The 15,610-nt window shown below is 36.2% G+C and overlaps 3 protein-coding genes across 5 annotated transcripts; 1 reads left to right on the top strand and 2 right to left on the bottom strand.

Annotated features, from left to right (window-relative positions):
- Nucleotides 1–431: 431 nt before the first annotated feature.
- LOC111783722 (trihelix transcription factor GT-2) lies at nucleotides 432–4,543 on the bottom strand. 2 transcript variants are annotated; one of them, XM_023664642.1, is made up of 3 exons: nucleotides 3,779–4,543; nucleotides 1,058–1,686; nucleotides 849–953 (listed from the first exon to the last, which is right to left on the bottom strand). In XM_023664642.1, the coding sequence occupies exons 1-3, from the start codon at nucleotides 4,282–4,284 to the stop codon at nucleotides 949–951; spliced, it is 1,140 nt and encodes a 379-aa protein (XP_023520410.1). In that variant the 5' UTR covers nucleotides 4,285–4,543; the 3' UTR covers nucleotides 849–948. The 2 variants fall into 2 exon arrangements, with proteins under 2 accessions (XP_023520409.1, XP_023520410.1); XM_023664641.1 differs by having other exon boundaries at nucleotides 432–1,686.
- A 3,801-nt stretch (nucleotides 4,544–8,344) lies between these two features.
- On the top strand, nucleotides 8,345–9,452 carry LOC111783471. The gene is made up of 2 exons (XM_023664402.1): nucleotides 8,345–8,803; nucleotides 8,902–9,452. The coding sequence occupies exons 1-2, from the start codon at nucleotides 8,527–8,529 to the stop codon at nucleotides 9,225–9,227; spliced, it is 603 nt and encodes a 200-aa protein (XP_023520170.1). The 5' UTR covers nucleotides 8,345–8,526; the 3' UTR covers nucleotides 9,228–9,452.
- LOC111783472 (acyl carrier protein 3, mitochondrial) lies at nucleotides 9,396–14,286 on the bottom strand. 2 transcript variants are annotated; one of them, XM_023664403.1, is made up of 3 exons: nucleotides 14,117–14,286; nucleotides 9,975–10,186; nucleotides 9,396–9,861 (listed from the first exon to the last, which is right to left on the bottom strand). In XM_023664403.1, the coding sequence occupies exons 2-3, from the start codon at nucleotides 10,173–10,175 to the stop codon at nucleotides 9,670–9,672; spliced, it is 393 nt and encodes a 130-aa protein (XP_023520171.1). In that variant the 5' UTR covers nucleotides 10,176–10,186; nucleotides 14,117–14,286; the 3' UTR covers nucleotides 9,396–9,669. The 2 variants fall into 2 exon arrangements, with proteins under 2 accessions (XP_023520171.1, XP_023520172.1); XM_023664404.1 differs by lacking the exon at nucleotides 14,117–14,286 and adding an exon at nucleotides 11,946–12,084.
- Between the last annotated feature and the right edge of the window lie 1,324 nt (nucleotides 14,287–15,610).

Here is a 15,610-nt window from a genome sequence, read left to right as displayed (position 1 = left end):
CATAGGATGCTGGGCCCGAAGGGGTGGTGGATTGTGAAAGTCCCACATTGGTTGAAGGGTGTTCCCCGGGGGTGAATTTGGTGAGGGTCCCACATAGGATGCTGGGCTCGAAGAGTGGTGGATTGTGAGAGTCTCACGTTGGTTGGGGAGGAGAACGAAACACCTTTTATAAGGATGTAGAAACCTTCCTTTGACAGATGCGTTTTAAAGCCTCAAAGGTAAGCCCGAAAGGTAAAGTTCAAACAGGACAATATCTGCTAGTGGTGGACTTGGACCGTTATGTACATTAAAATCAAATATAAAAACAAAAAGAAAAAAAATCCAAAAAAACCCTATCCTGTTCTTCACGAAATTAAATATGAAATGTTGTAGGAATAGAAATTGAAACAAGTGGTAGAGACGAGAAATACTTCCACATCCCTGAACATCTCTTAATATGATATCGAGAAGTAACCTGAATTAAACAACATAAGCGAATCGATATCAACGTATTTCTCATTACAAACTAACCGAAAATTTAAACAGTAAATCTAAACAAATCCATAAGAATTAAGTTTGATATGTTTACAACTATTATCCATTTACTTAGCATCATCATCACATCCCAAAACTTGATTCAAGCGTTGTGATTCTTCAATCTACAGCCATCATGAACTGAAAACATGGCATTTCTTTTGGTCACTATAGAGGCACAAATACTGAAACATACACGAGTTTAAAATCCGAAAACGAGCCGACCAGGAACGCAGCCATGAATAGACCAGCCGGAAGCATGAAGAACCTGCATTATCCGAAAGCTGGGCTGCAAAAATCGACCGAACAGATCGGTAGTGTACACGTAAATCTGTTTAAAGTTGTGTCATCTCCAAGGCCTCCTGTTTTACATGCTCTCTTTCACTTTCACCTTGAACAAAGGCCTCTTCTTCATGAAAGGGGTCTATACTTCTTTCAGCCTGTGAATTATGTTCAGTGCTTGTACTATCAATGACAGCTCCTGAATTTACTACTCCATTTCTATAAAGAGTATCTAATTCTTGAAAATATGGGCATGTCTTACCGTTTGCAATACTAGCTTTCCCAGTTCCTATTGTTCTTTTGAAATACTTGTTCATATTTTCCCATTTTTCTTTGCATTTCTTTGCCGAACGGTTGTAACCGACCTTCTGCATCTCGACTGATATCTCCTCCCATATAGAACCTTTCGAGCCTGTAGCACGGAATTTATGTTCTAGCGATGTTCGAAGTGATATCAAAGATTGTACTTCAGCTCGAGGCCATCTTCTACTACTTGGGTCGCTTTTTAGCTCCTTCTGTATGCTGCTCTCACCTCCATCGTCTTCTGTACAGTGGTTTTCGACTGGTTGTGAGATTTGAATTTCATGGCCTAGCAGATTTTGGATGAAGGAGATAATTGCTAAGCTGCGAGACGTTTCTTGGGCTCTCAACTCCTCGTCTCTTCTCATTCTTTCGATCTCTCTCTGTTTCCAAGCTTCTTCTCTGACTATTCTCTCTTTCTCATTCTTTTCTATCATGTCTATCAACTGCCTATGCATCTCCTCCTGTTTATCCATTACCTTCATTATCAAATTTTCCACGAAAAGCTCGAGCGATCTTGTCGTTCGCTTTCTCTTATGGTTTAAATGTTTTTTTGTGCTTAAAACGTCATCACCACCATCTGAAGTTGAGCTGGAAACAAGTAATCAAGTAATTTTGTTTAAGAAGAGTTCGTCATATATTATCGAGCATAGCTATATATATCTACCTACCTATGTTCATCAGAAAAAGTATACATCTATGTATCTATGCATGTATCATGCGAAAAAGTATACATCTATGTATCTACGCATGTATCATGCTGTGCAACAATTAAAGGTAAGGAATTCCATAAAATCACTTTCGTTAAGCTTGCTTTGAGTTTCGATAATAGAGCAAGCGCCTATGAGAAGGAATTCGCATATTTTACACAGACTTCAAGGATAGGGGTGTCGGGAAAGAGGAGGAAACCTTCCGCCCCGAAAGAAAGCTAAATATTTTGAAAAGTAAAAAAGTGGAGTTAATGGGTGGACGACGACCTGAAATACTTAGTCAGGATTCCAAGTTCGAGAAGGGTAAATGTCAATGATCAGATGAAAGGTTCAGTCTAAAACAGGCTGATTGAATAATCGAACAAACCAGTTTCTAGTTGCAGGACGAAAAGGAGGAAAATAGTCTCAATTCTGAGCTTAACTACATAAAGAATGATAATGTTACATGTAAATGGGAAAGATCGATGATCAAGAAGCGGGTTTCGATTCCTTTATCTGCCTTTTCTCCTCTTTTTCATAACTTCTTCATTATCAATGAAAAATTTTGGTTTCCTTTTCAGAAAGCAAAAAAAAAAAAAAAGTAATATAAAAGCAGAAGTCCTAAAAATGGAAAATGGCAAGAAATCAACATATCAGAACAAGAACTTTCTATTCAATTCATTCCATCCTAAACCCATTGTCACAGATTCAGAAGATGACCACAACAAAAAGAAATCCATGACTAACCATACTAATTGTATCAGAAACCCAAAAGAATTCACAAGATTTTAACTTTCGAAAATCGAAAGCCAATCAGTTTCGAAATGAAGAACAGAATTCTTGCACTTCTAGATTCTATATCCAATACCATACAAATGAAGAACAGTTTCGAAATCGAAAGCCAATCAGTTTCGAAATGAAGAACAGAATTCTTGCACTTCTAGATTCTATATCCAATACCATACAAATGAAGAACAGTTTCGAAATCGAAAGCCAATCAGTTTCGAAATGAAGAACAGAATTCTTGCACTTCTAGATTCTATATCCAATACCATACAAATGAAGAACAGTTTCGAAATCGAAAGCCAATCAGTTTCGAAATGAAGAACAGAATTCTTGCACTTCTAGATTCTATATCCAATACCATACAAATGAAGAACAGTTTCGAAATCGAAAGCCAATCAGTTTCGAAATGAAGAACAGACTTCTTGCACTTCTAGAATCTATATCCAATACCATACAAATGAAGAACAGTTTCAAAATCGAAAGCCAATCAGTTTCGAAATGTATAATATTTCTTCCTCCCCTCACCTCTTCTTTCCAACTGTCGTCTTAGTTTCGTGGCACAATCTTTTGTACAAAACCATTTCATGGCACAATCTCTTCTCTTTCCTTCAAAAGGAGAGTTAGCATTTTCTAGGACAATATGATGGTTGCTAGTGATGGGAACTTTAAAAAAGGAGAGAAAAAAGAAGAATCTTTTATGGCTCTGTTGACCTTGTCATTTTGTTACTTCAAATTGGTGCACTCTCCTAAAAGGGTTTTGTAAACTTACCTACTCCCTGTTCTTATTAATTCCATTGGGATATTTTTGGGAATATCCTGTTTGTTTCTCTTTGTTTCATCTCATTTAATAATGATAAAATTGGAAATTATACAAGATTCATCTTTAAATTTTCTAGTTTTTTCTGAAGAATTGAGAATTGGAAGAAATAAAACCAACTTTGAATGAAGAGAGATCAAGAAACCACAATTTCTTTTTCATATTTTATAAGGATCACTTTCCAGTGAAGCTTTTCTTTGATCTTATCACTTTTCCATGAGAATTCATAAAGTAATTTGCATTTCCTAAACAAATTCAAAGCACCCAAGAACTCTAAAGTGTGTGTGTGTGTGTGTGTGTGTGTAATTAAGGTAAATAAACTTCAATTGTTCAATTGAAGAACAAAAACCCCAATTCGTGAGGCGATGTTCAGTTCAGAGTTCAAACTCACCACGAATCGTCGTCCAATTGCGGTCCTTCAAGGCTCCGGCTCAAATTCTCCGCAGCGGTGGCAGCATCGGTACCACCGTTCTTCGTCTCTTCCTCCGAGAAGAAATTGTTTCCGATGATATCGCTGAAGCCGCCATTATCCTTGGCGTCGGGCTTATCATCTTTCTCAGAAGAATTGAAGTACTGGCAAGGGTCAATATTAGCCACACAGAGCTGATCGCCAGAAAATCCACCCTCTGGTGACGACGAAACACATTGGAAACTCCTTAGAGCACCGTCGAAGATGTTATCGGCCTGAGAACCCGCCGGGGACCTACCGTTGCAGCGGATAGGACGGAGCTTCTGCGGCGGCGGCGGAGGGTTTGGTAGGTGGGCGATGATGTCGGCAGAGGGAAATACGGCGGACGGAGCAGCGTAGAGGAGGTCCGTCGAATCGGGAAATGGAGCAACGTGCTGTGGGAAGCTGTCGGAGCTCGGAATCCGGTGATCGCCGGTGAAGAGGTCCATCCTGCGGCGGTTGAAAAGTGGTAAAATTTTGGCGGCGAGGAGGGTTTTCGGTGGGTGAAATTGACCAAGTAAATGGAAGTAAAAAGGTTAAATGGAAGTACGCAATTACGTTATTGCCCTTATTCTTTTCCAATAACTCCTTTTATATCCCCCTCCTTGTAAATGGGCTCGTGTTCATGTTCGGGTCGGCCCATCATACAATGAACCCGATCCAAAGTGACTTTTTCTTAAAAATAAATAAATAAATCAAAAGTGCCTTGTGTGAATATATTACTTATTGGTTAAATATGAAATTTAAATTTAAATCATAATTTTTCTTCAAGTTCGAGCCATCTGTGTTCACATATGACTCGAGAATCCGATCAACCTAGACTACTCAATCTGAATCACAAACGTTGGGTTGGGTTAATTTCTTTTTCCGGTTTGGTTTGGGTTGAATTTTTGAAACTTCGAAAAATAGATCTAGCCGCAAGTTGACTTTTTTTTTTTGTCGGGTCAACTTGACCAATCCCAAAATAGGTTAGAACCCAACTCGACCATATCTTACTTTTAAGATTATTATGGATATTAAGAATATTTAATGTTTGTTTTCGTGAGGGTTTGATATTTGAATTTTATGAGATTTTAGTTATTAATATAACCTATATTATGGATAAATGAAAATTTTCAAAAAAATTAAAAGAGAACAAAACAACTCGATAAACCCGAAAATAGAGGGTCGGGTTGGGTTGGAGTTTTACTGGATTACTCGTGACACCAACCTAATCAACTGAAATTTTTTTGTCCATCCAAAGTTCCTCTAATCAAACTCGACTTAGTGGACCCATATTTTATATTTATCGATTGTATAGTGAAAAAAAAAAACGAGAGAAAATTAACGAATATAGATGGAAAAAGAAAAATTTAGAGATAATTTAGGGCGGAAATTGAAATCAAACCAAATTACAATAATAAAAAATAAAATATTGTTTTTTTCCTAATAATTTATATTTTATACGCAAACATTTCGTATTATTATAAAATATTGTTTTTTTATTTTCTATATTTTAAAATTTCACATTATCGTTAATACTTTAAGATTTCGAATAAATAGCATGGTGATATTAAAAAAAAAAAAAAAAAAAAAAAAAANAAAAAAAAAAAAAAAAAAAAAAAAAAAAAAAAAAAAAAAAAAAAAAAAAAAACCTTAAAAAAAACATGTGACATGACATTTAACGAACAATCTTACAATTATAATGTTTTTTAAAAGAAATTCAAGAAAATACTACGCACCCAAAATAAATAAAAATAATAATAATAAAAAAAAAAAAACTACCCACTTGGAATAGTATAATCACATTCACAAGAAATTTTTGAATTAATTGCAATTATGGTATTTTTAGACCACGTTTCTATCGTGTTTAATCGTTCAACGTTGATATAAAGGATAGAGGTGTTTATATGATCAAAAATCCAAATTTTGGATGAGTTGGTGATGTGACACTTTTTTTTTGTTGGGGTAAAAATAGGATTGCAATCCAACTCTGCTCTACTTTTAAAATTTGAAAATTAAGAATATTTTATGTTTGGAACGATATTAGTAATGAATTATGACTTATAAATATTTGATTTTGAGTTATGTGATATTGTTATTGTGAACGAGTAAGATTTTTTTTTAAATAATTAAAAAAAAACTCAACCCGACCCTAAAATAGAGGGTTGAATTGAATTGTGAATTCTATTTGGGTTGCTCGGGTCACCAATTCCCCATGTATCCTCCTAAGTTTGTAACTGAACTTTTAATTTTATGTTTTTTTTTAGATATTTAAAAATTTTAAAATTTTAAAAAGTTAATTCATCTATAAAATATAAATATAAATTTACGTTTAATAGAATTTAAGAATCGTTACATTACCTTACCATTCCACAATACTATACTACAAGATTTCAAGTGTATTGTGCCGCGGTCGTACATTTTTATTGTGTGGCGTCAGAATCGTGACACGCTCATGACAAATCTTATGAGAAATTCAAGCTCTATTGTAATCATAGGCATAGACTAATTTATTGTATTCATGGACATTTTAGTCGAGCTCAAACTCCTTGCTATCAAAGTCGGCAAATTTGTCATGGTCGATACCAGGATCTTCCTCTCATACTTCTCGTAGCTAATAACAACATTGAAGACAAAGAAAATATAAAAATCTGTTATTTTTATGTGGGTCCAAGAGTCAACGAAACAATTTGATTATAATACATGAAAAGAGCAGTGTAACGGTTGGATTCTAGTCCATGAAATGATATAACTTGCTCAAAGCCACAAAGCTCTCTAATATCAACCGATATTCTCATGACTAATTAACCTTCGATGCTTCTAGATTATACGAAACCGAATAAAAAAAGCACACGAAAAAATTGATCTCATGAACGTTTCAAAGTGGATTACCAAGAAAAAGATAAAAAGTTTTATTTTATTTTATGGGTTGAAGAGTTCTCCAAATAATATTTGACAATGAATATAAAGCATGTAATAATATAAAATGGTCACTTGAATTTGACAATTATTGTTTTTTACTTCTTTGCTTAGGCATTACTTAAAGTCAAAGTAAATAATTTGCTCTTACATGCTTTTCATTTCATAATTGCATAATATCTTCAAGATAGAACAAACAATCCACTTTACTAATATACCCTCAATCATCCCATCAAATTACATAAATCCGAAACATTTTTTAAATCAAACTATCCACGTTAGCCGCTCTTGGGATGATTTTAGGGACGACGTATTCCCTTTGACTATAATAACAGTCGGTAATAACATTACTGTTCTTATCGTTTGATGGATAAAGTTATATGGTGATAGACCAAGAATACTATACTTACACACAAGACAACTCCTCCTCCCAAAAGCTTCGTGGAGACTACTTTACTATAACGGACGATGTCCGAACATACCATTTTGCTTTTGATTTGGGTAATCTCGAATCAACTATCGAAAGAATCGTTGTCGTTCTTCACTTTACTTGGGATGGTTTTAGGGACGACGTATTCCCTTTGACTATATGATCGTGTGGGTTTTTGGAAATTTAAAAACAAATTCTTCTATAATAATAGTCGGTAATAACACCACTGTTCTCATCTTTGGATGGATAAAGTTATATGGTGATAGACCAAGAATGCTATACTTACACACAAGACTACCCCTCCTCCCGAAAGCTTTGTGGGGACTACTTTACGATAACGGACGATGTTCGGACAGACCATTTCGCTTTTGATTTGGGTAATCTCGAATCAACTATCGAAAGAATCGTTGTCGTTCTTCACTTTACTTGCATCTTTGGGTAGGCTCGAATTAACTATTGGAAGACCCATTGTCGTTCTTCTTTTTACTTGCATCTTTTGGGTAGGCTCAAATTAACTATTGGACAACTCACTGTCGTTCTCCTCTTTACTTACATCTTTTGGGTAGGCTCGAATTAACTATTGGAAGCCTCACTGTCGTCCTCCTCTTTACTTACATCTTTTGGGTAGGCTCGAATTAACTATTGGAAGATCCGTTGTCGTTCTCTCTTTACTTAGATACGTTGCCACACTCATAAATGCATAGGTAAACCACCAATGGAAAATTTGTGCAAAGAAAGACATAGCAATTGCTTAGGCTTGATATCATATGGTTGAGGTAGCTTTGAAAATTTAGGATGTGGATAGGAAACCTTGTGTGGTCTTTCTACCAGAAATTTTTTGTTCTTAAAGATTGGTACACCAACTTCACAATCCTTCTCTCCTTCTCTCTCATGTCAAGTTTAGACAAAGAACATAGGATATTGACCTACTTCATCAACTTCCCCATCCAACTACCAACTTCTTCATGTATGTGGGTGGAAAAGACCCTTTTGCCCATTCCCCAATATTGTTTTCCTACCAACAACACTACCAAGTGGGGCAAAGATATCTGAATCCAATATTTTTTTTGTATTATCTTAAAAAGATAAGGAGGGTCAAGCTCTTCTCATCTAAAAATGCAGCCTTGTGACCAAATTCACAATAAAATACTTTAAAAAAAGCAATCTTTTTCATTTGGTAAATGACATAGAGGGGAAGATGGCGAAAATCCAACATAGAGGAACTGCCTGGTCAACGTCAAACCCGGAAGGGGTATTTCTGTAAATTCGACGTGTAGGGTCGTCTCTTTTGTTATAACATTATATAAACCAATGCATATGTATCTAAAAATGGTGTCAGATTGATTGATAAAGCAAGAAGATGATTACCAGAGTTTGTAGCTTCCATAATTCTGTCAGCCTGTTTTCGATTCGTTTCTTCTTCTTCTTCTTCCTCCTTTTCGGCCATGGATTTCCGATGGTAGTCGAATATGCAGAAGGCGAGACCCCGTTATCCGATCTTTTGGGTCGAGATGATTGGAGACAGATAGCTGGATATGGCGAGGAGAGACTGTCCACAGTTTTGGTCACAGGCTCTGTTCTTTGTGAAGCTTGTTTGCATGGTGATGAACATCAAGTTCATGCATGGCCTATTGAAGGTAACACAATAGCAGCTAATTTCTTAGTTCAAAAACACCACCTATGAAATCAAGCTTGGTTTTTACCTTTCTGATGAGTTTAAAATCAATCACTGCAGGTGCCATGGTGGGTGTGAATTGCAAGAACACTGGAAAAAACAGCAAATCTTATGAATGGGTTAATGGAGTTACCGATGAATTTGGAGACTTTGTTATTGATATTCCATCCCATCTTCATGCAACCAGCAGCTTCGAAAAGGCCTGTTCTATCAAGATTCTTCGGACACCGAAGAACACACGCTGTCGACCTGCTCATTTAGCTGGCAGTGAACAGCTGCAATTATCGTCGTTCGGAGGTGGCATAAGGACATATACTTCTGGCATCCTTAGGCTGCAGCACCAAACATCTCGACCTCTGCAAGCTTGTATAAGAGGGGAGGATTAACCATCAGACCACAAGAGAAGCCTAGTAAAGTGAAGTAATTGGTTACAGACCAGAATATATGGCTCATGTAGATGGCGCTGAGTCACAATGATGAGTTATTCGTTCATAGTTAGCACGATAAATCGAGCTTGCATAAATATGTATCGTTTGTGTATAAAAACATCTAGATTATGTAATACCGCAATCTATTTCATACCAAATACGACAGATGCTGCATCGAGTCTTCCACACAGTTGAACTTACTCACAAGGTGTAATTCTACCCTTAAAATTCTATTGGGAGCCAAAGAGATCGTGTGTTCTTTAACAATCAGTGCATAGCCTGATGGATGATCTAATCCCAAACAAAAGATGAACTATCATAAGATCAGTTCATATAGCGAACAAGAAAGCATTAGTTAATGAGCATTACACGATGATGTATGACGAAAAACTGAAGTCGTTCAGTGTTTCTCCTCTTTATTTTCCTCTACTTGAGAAGCTATGTATCGTGCTACATCGGCACAGCAGGTAAGCTTATCTGCCTTTTCATCTGGGATTTCAATGGAGAATTCCTGTTCAAAAGCCATAACAAGCTCCACCCTGTCCAAGCTGTCCAGGCTTAAGTCCTTCTGAAAATCAGCCGTTTCAGTAACCTGCTCAGTCGTTTCAATAGCATATGATAATTAGGAGTGAATCTACAAAAATCCTGGCAAGTGATATAAAAATTCAAAGACGAGATGATAGGTGATCGATCCTGGATAATTACCTTACAGGCATCAATTCTATCGAACTTCTTAACCAATCCAATCACTCGATCAACTATTTCGTCGGAGCTTGTATCTGTTGATGTGCACAAATGGCAACTTAGCTTTTCCATTATATTCTCATCCTTTATCAACAACTGTGTTGTAGTATTAGGTACTCTGATCTTCATGTGCTTCAGGATTGAATATCTGATGCTTTGCATGTTTACAGGAGCTGAAATTAACAAATTCCATTACAGTCCGAAAACAAAGGATTGACAAGTTCCGGTATCATAGATAGAATACAAATTATCAAAGTCTGAAATGTGAAATATCCTCGGTGTATGAAGGGAGTTCAACAAATAAATTTTGCACGTGCATGTTAAGTTATCAAGATCTAACTTTTCTCAAACCTGCAACTTCAAGAACCACTGAAACACGTTACAATATCAGAGTTGTGAGATCCCACATCGGTTGGAGAGGGGAACGAAACATTCCTTATAAGGGTATGAAAACCTCTCCCTAGTAGACGCGTTTTAAAAACCTTGAGGGGAAGCCCGAAAGGGAAAGCCCAAAGAGGACAATATCTGATAGCGGTGGGCTTGGACCGTACAAATGGTATCAGAGTCAGTCCTCGGGCGGTGTGCCAGCGAGGACGCTGGGCCTCAAGAGGGTGGATTGTGAGATCCCACATTGGTTGGAGTGAGGAACAAAATATTCATTTTAAGGATGTGGAAACCTCTCCCTAGTAGACGTGTTTTAAAAACCTTGAAGGGAAACCCGAAAGGGGAAGCCCAAAGAGAACAATATCTGCTAGCGGTGGATTTAGACTGTTATAAGAGTCCTCGAAAGAAAATACATAAAATACAATATTTGCTAGAAAGTGCGCGTGGTGTGCGTGGGGTGGGGTGGGGGGATGAATTTGATTAGGAAAATGCTATGCTATAACGTCTATGTTTGCACCAGAAAACTAAAAAAATAGCAAGCTCTATAAACAGCTTTACATAAATTTTGTTAGCCAAATCAAGAAATTTAAGGGCATGTCTAAGTAGATATGCATCACCATCTGAGCTAAATCCACAAGAAACAATTCCAATTCATAAAAAGACTGGTACAGAAACAGGAAGTCACCAACCAAAAAGAAAAAAAAAAAAAAAATGATAAATAAAGGAAATGAAAACAGAGGGCATGAGTGAAAAGTTTGAAGGAGGTTATGAAAATAAATTGGCGGAACTTCCTACACTAAACATCACTTTGTAGGCCAAAAAACATTATAACAAATGATATTTTGTTCATAATAATAAACAAGAATATAGTTCATCATAAAGTTGAGATTAATGTATAAAGTTCAAGGGGTCATGACATCCTCGAGGAGAGACGAGTTACATCAAAAGTCAATAACATAGAACGAAATGGACAAAGAAATGAACCTAAAGGCAGCAAATAGTTTCTGCTACCAGACAAGCAAAAGTATTATTAAAAAATGATTTAAAAAGCTACGTAATCATAGCCATGTAAACACTTACTGCGGTCAACTTTTTAACTAAAGCACTAACAAAGTGACAATTCCAGGGATCATTTAAGACTATTTAAAACTTGGCTTTCCAAAACCATTGAAGGAAACATATATTTCATTTCGGATTTTCTTCAAAATAGTTGTTATAATGCATTGTATTATTAAAAATTTGCTAGTACCACTAACTTCTCTAAAAAGTGTTAAATTTTGTCTTCATCCATCATGTCTTGTATATTAAGTGCATGTTTGAGACTGTCACGTTTAAAATCACCCCAAAACATGTTTTCCTTGAAATTCAATTTTGATCATATGGAAATCAGTTTCAAAAGTGTAAAATTAAACGTTGATTTTGAATGATTGAAGTAAGGTTTCATAGTGAATTTGAATACGACAAAAATGATTTTAATCCTTTCAAAATAGCAAACCAATAATCTGCAGAGAAGTATTTGAATATATCAAAGAAACATATTTTAGTTACCTCTACACAGTGTCCATGTCCTAGAGTTGTTCGGTCCTTATTGAATCATGTTTTCCGTCCACTGTTATAGGGCCGTCCTGATGGGTTCCTAACCCCGTTTATTAGCCCCAAGATGTTCCTAGCTGCTAATTAATTACAATAGCAAGCACTAATCAACATTTTAACACCTAAAATATGTAAACCACACCGATGGCAATGGGTTCCTAACCCCGTTCAAGCAGAATCAACAGAAAGGATTGTTTTCCAGCTGCTGTTAGTTCCTTTTTCTTGGTCATCAAACCCATATGACATACAAAGGATCCTTAATGGGTCCCTTGGATGCTATACATAAACCAGGTGTCCCCTGATTACTTTAAGGCATTTTTTGGGGCTCTTAGTGCCATCTGTTTAACCTAAAGGCCTCAGGCAGAACAGGATAAGGACTAGAGATGGGCTTCACTAATTGGAATGCATTTGGAATGCCTTCGATGTTTATGTTGAGGAGGAATGTAACTGATTTTAGATAGCCAACAGAAATGAGGATGGGAATCAGTGCTTTCTTCGTAGCTAGATGTATAAATTTTTTTGGGATTAAATTACAAGCTAATCCACTAAACATTCAGAGTTCTACCTTATAGATCCAAAAACTTAAAATAGTTTTTAAAAGTACAATATAATAGGTCTTTATACCTTCAATTTTGTGTCTAATAGATCATTAAACTTTTAAACTTTTAATAGATCATTAAACTTTTAAACTTTTAATAGATCATTAAACTTTTAAACTTTTAAAATATCCAAGAGGTCTCTCCCTCAATTTTCAATTTTGTGTTTAGTAGGAAGTTAACATTTGAATTTGGTATCCAATAGATTCATATATTTTTTTAAAAATATTGTATAAGTTAGGGACCTGTTAAGCACAAAATTGAAAGTTCAACGGTTTAAAAAATTCAAGAATATTAGAAACAAAATTGAAAGTTACTAGATGCATTTTTAACGTTTAGGACTCGTTACATACAACTATAAAGTTCAAGGATGAAACTTGTAATTTTCTTTGATATCGCCATGGTATTTGGCCCACTGCTTGACATAAAGACATTGCAAGTCATAATATAAACTCCAGCAAACCATTAGAATTTTCTCTGATTTTGAAATCTGTGAGATCCCATGTAGGTTGGGGAGGAGAATGAAGCATTCTTTAAAAAGGTGTGGAAATCTCTACCTAGCATATGCATTTTAAAGACCTTGAGAGAAAGCCCAAAGAGGACAATATCTATTAGCGGTGGGTTTGGGCTGTTACAAATGGTATCATAGGCAGACACTGAGCGATGTGCAGCGAGGAGGCTGAGCCTCGAAGAGTGGTGGACACGAGCAGTGTGCCAGCAAAGACGCTGGCCCCAAATGGGGTGGATTGGGGGAAGGAAGGGGGGTCCCACATCGATTGGAGAAGGGAATGAGTGGCAGCAAAGACGCTGAGTGCCGAAGGGGGTGAATTGTGATATCCCACATCGGTTGGGGAGGAGAACGAAACATTCTTTATAAGAATGTGGAAACCTTTGCCGAGCAAACACGTTTTAAAAACCTTGAGGGAAAGCCCGAAAGGGAAAGCCCAAAGAGGACAATATCTGCCAGTGATGGACTTAAGGGTGTTACAAAATCCTTCCACTCAGAGGCTTAAACCCAAACCTTCAACTAAACTCCCACCCAAAACTCCAACCCCAATTACAACCAAATCCGCCCCTAGGGAGTATTCATAGAACCATCTTTCAACTTCCAATGACTTAATCTAATGAGCACATCCTTTTCCCAAAAAGTTTCAGAAACCAACTCCACATTCCAGAGTCCATTACTGAACACTACACACTGCTTAAAAGAATCACAGAGAAACCCTAGATGGAATCTACGCAAAACTTGAAATAGCTCAAACATCAGGACAAACTCAGCAACCTAAAATGCCAAACACATTCCCCAAACAAACAAAGCGTCTAAAAATCCAGATTCCTTCAAACATTTCACCCTTCATTATCATAAACCAACAAATTTTTACCCAAAATCGTGAGAAAAATAGGCTTACGAACAAACTATAATACAACGAATCTGTAAAATTGGAAAAGAAAAGCAAGAAAGAGGAAGATTGCAACAAAAGTAAAGANAAAAAAAAAAAAAAGAAAAAAGTTGGAAACCTATTTACTTACGAGACTAGCAGCTACTGGCTGTAAGGTGGTGGAAATATTCTCAGTGAAGCGTCCGCCGAATTGCCTGAAATTGAAACTGCGGCTGTTATACCATCGCCATTTCAAGTCCTCCGAGAAGATTCCCAGTTTGGAGCTTTCACTAGACTGAGGGGTTAACAAGATAAAATAGCAATTGCCTAAAAAGTACAACAAAATATATTTTTGTAAAAACTTTTAATATTTTATCTAAGAAAAATATTTAAAATTTTAAAAATTTCAATAATATTTTAAAATTAGAAAAAACAAAAATCTTTAAAATATTAATATTTTGTTTAAAAAATAATTTTAACTCTGTTTAAAAAATACTCATCTCTTCGGGGTGGAAATGAGTGAACTTCAACTCATAATATTATGTTCTACAGTGTTGGATGATGAAAGTCTCAAGTCCGCTAATTTAAGGAATGATCATGGGTTTATAATCAAATAATACTATCTTCATTGGTACGAGGTTTTTGGGGAGCCCAAAGCAAAGTCATGAGAGCTTATGCTCAAAGTGGATAATATCATGCCATTGTGTAGAGTTCTAACATGGTATCAGAGTCATGTCTAAACTTAGTCATGCCAATAGATTGGTAAATCTCGGATGTTGAACGAAGGACTCCAAAAAAAAAGAAGTCGAGCCTCCTCGAAGGCATAGTTAAGAAATGACTAAGACTCCAAGAAGAAGAAGGAGGAGTCGAGTCTCGATTAAGGGGAGGTATACTTTGTTCGTGATGAAAGCCCCACATCGGGCAGACCTTTTGGGGAAGCCCAAAGCAAAGCCCTTATGCTCAAAGTGGACAATATCATACTATTGTGGAGAGTCGTGTTCGTCTAACACACACCACCTTATTTGGTCAAGTCTCCAAAATGTTAAGCATATTGAATCGAATATAAAAATCATCATTATCACTCATACAAATTAAAGGACAAGTTCTCACGAGATAGTTTAAATCAAATCATTTGTAACAATTACAAAAATGTATAATATTAATCGGAGATATAACAATCAAAATTGTTAAAAATTAATAATTAATTAGAAGACTTGCGATTGTGAGGCACACACTTCCTATTAACGAGTGAGTTAAGCCTATTCGTTCTTGCGTCGCCTACGGCCAAGCGATGTATACTCGAGCCTCTGGCTCCGGTTCAAGAAGAAAGTTTTAGAAAACGGGGGCAGAGAGATTTCGAAAGAGAGTTTTGAAAGCAAGATTTGAGAAATTGAAATTAGTGTTACATGGGAATGTAAGCAAAGACAACAACAACGACTTACTGCATATAACTATCAGGTAGGGACAAAACTGAACAATTTGGAGAAAAAAATTCAAAAGAAAGCAAATGAAACATATATCTAATCTTGAGTCTAAAGCTCATATACCAAATGATATAAAATCAACTTAAAGGAAATATCTGATACCAAATTAAGAAATCACTGCCAGTGAAGTAAGATTCAGATTACTTTGTTGATCAAATATC

This window comes from Cucurbita pepo, chromosome LG20 (genome assembly GCF_002806865.2).
Source record: "Cucurbita pepo subsp. pepo cultivar mu-cu-16 chromosome LG20, ASM280686v2, whole genome shotgun sequence".
NCBI classification, from domain to species: domain Eukaryota; kingdom Viridiplantae; phylum Streptophyta; class Magnoliopsida; order Cucurbitales; family Cucurbitaceae; genus Cucurbita; species Cucurbita pepo.
Note: the sequence above shows the minus strand (reverse complement) of the source record. Positions and strands in the feature narration are given on the sequence as shown.

Coding starts and splice junctions, on each gene's coding strand:
- LOC111783472 (XM_023664403.1), bottom strand. CDS start 10,175: ATGCAAAGCATCAGATATTCAATCCTGAAGCACATGAAGATCAGAGTA. Junction 9,862..9,974: donor ATAGAATTGATGCCTGTAAG/GTAATTATCCAG, acceptor ACGACTGAGCAG/GTTACTGAAACGGCTGATTT.
- LOC111783471 (XM_023664402.1), top strand. CDS start 8,527: ATGATTACCAGAGTTTGTAGCTTCCATAATTCTGTCAGCCTGTTTTCG. Junction 8,804..8,901: donor TCATGCATGGCCTATTGAAG/GTAACACAATAG, acceptor CAATCACTGCAG/GTGCCATGGTGGGTGTGAAT.
- LOC111783722 (XM_023664641.1), bottom strand. CDS start 4,284: ATGGACCTCTTCACCGGCGATCACCGGATTCCGAGCTCCGACAGCTTC. Junction 1,687..3,778: donor CAATTGGACGACGATTCGTG/GTGAGTTTGAAC, acceptor ACTTGTTTCCAG/CTCAACTTCAGATGGTGGTG.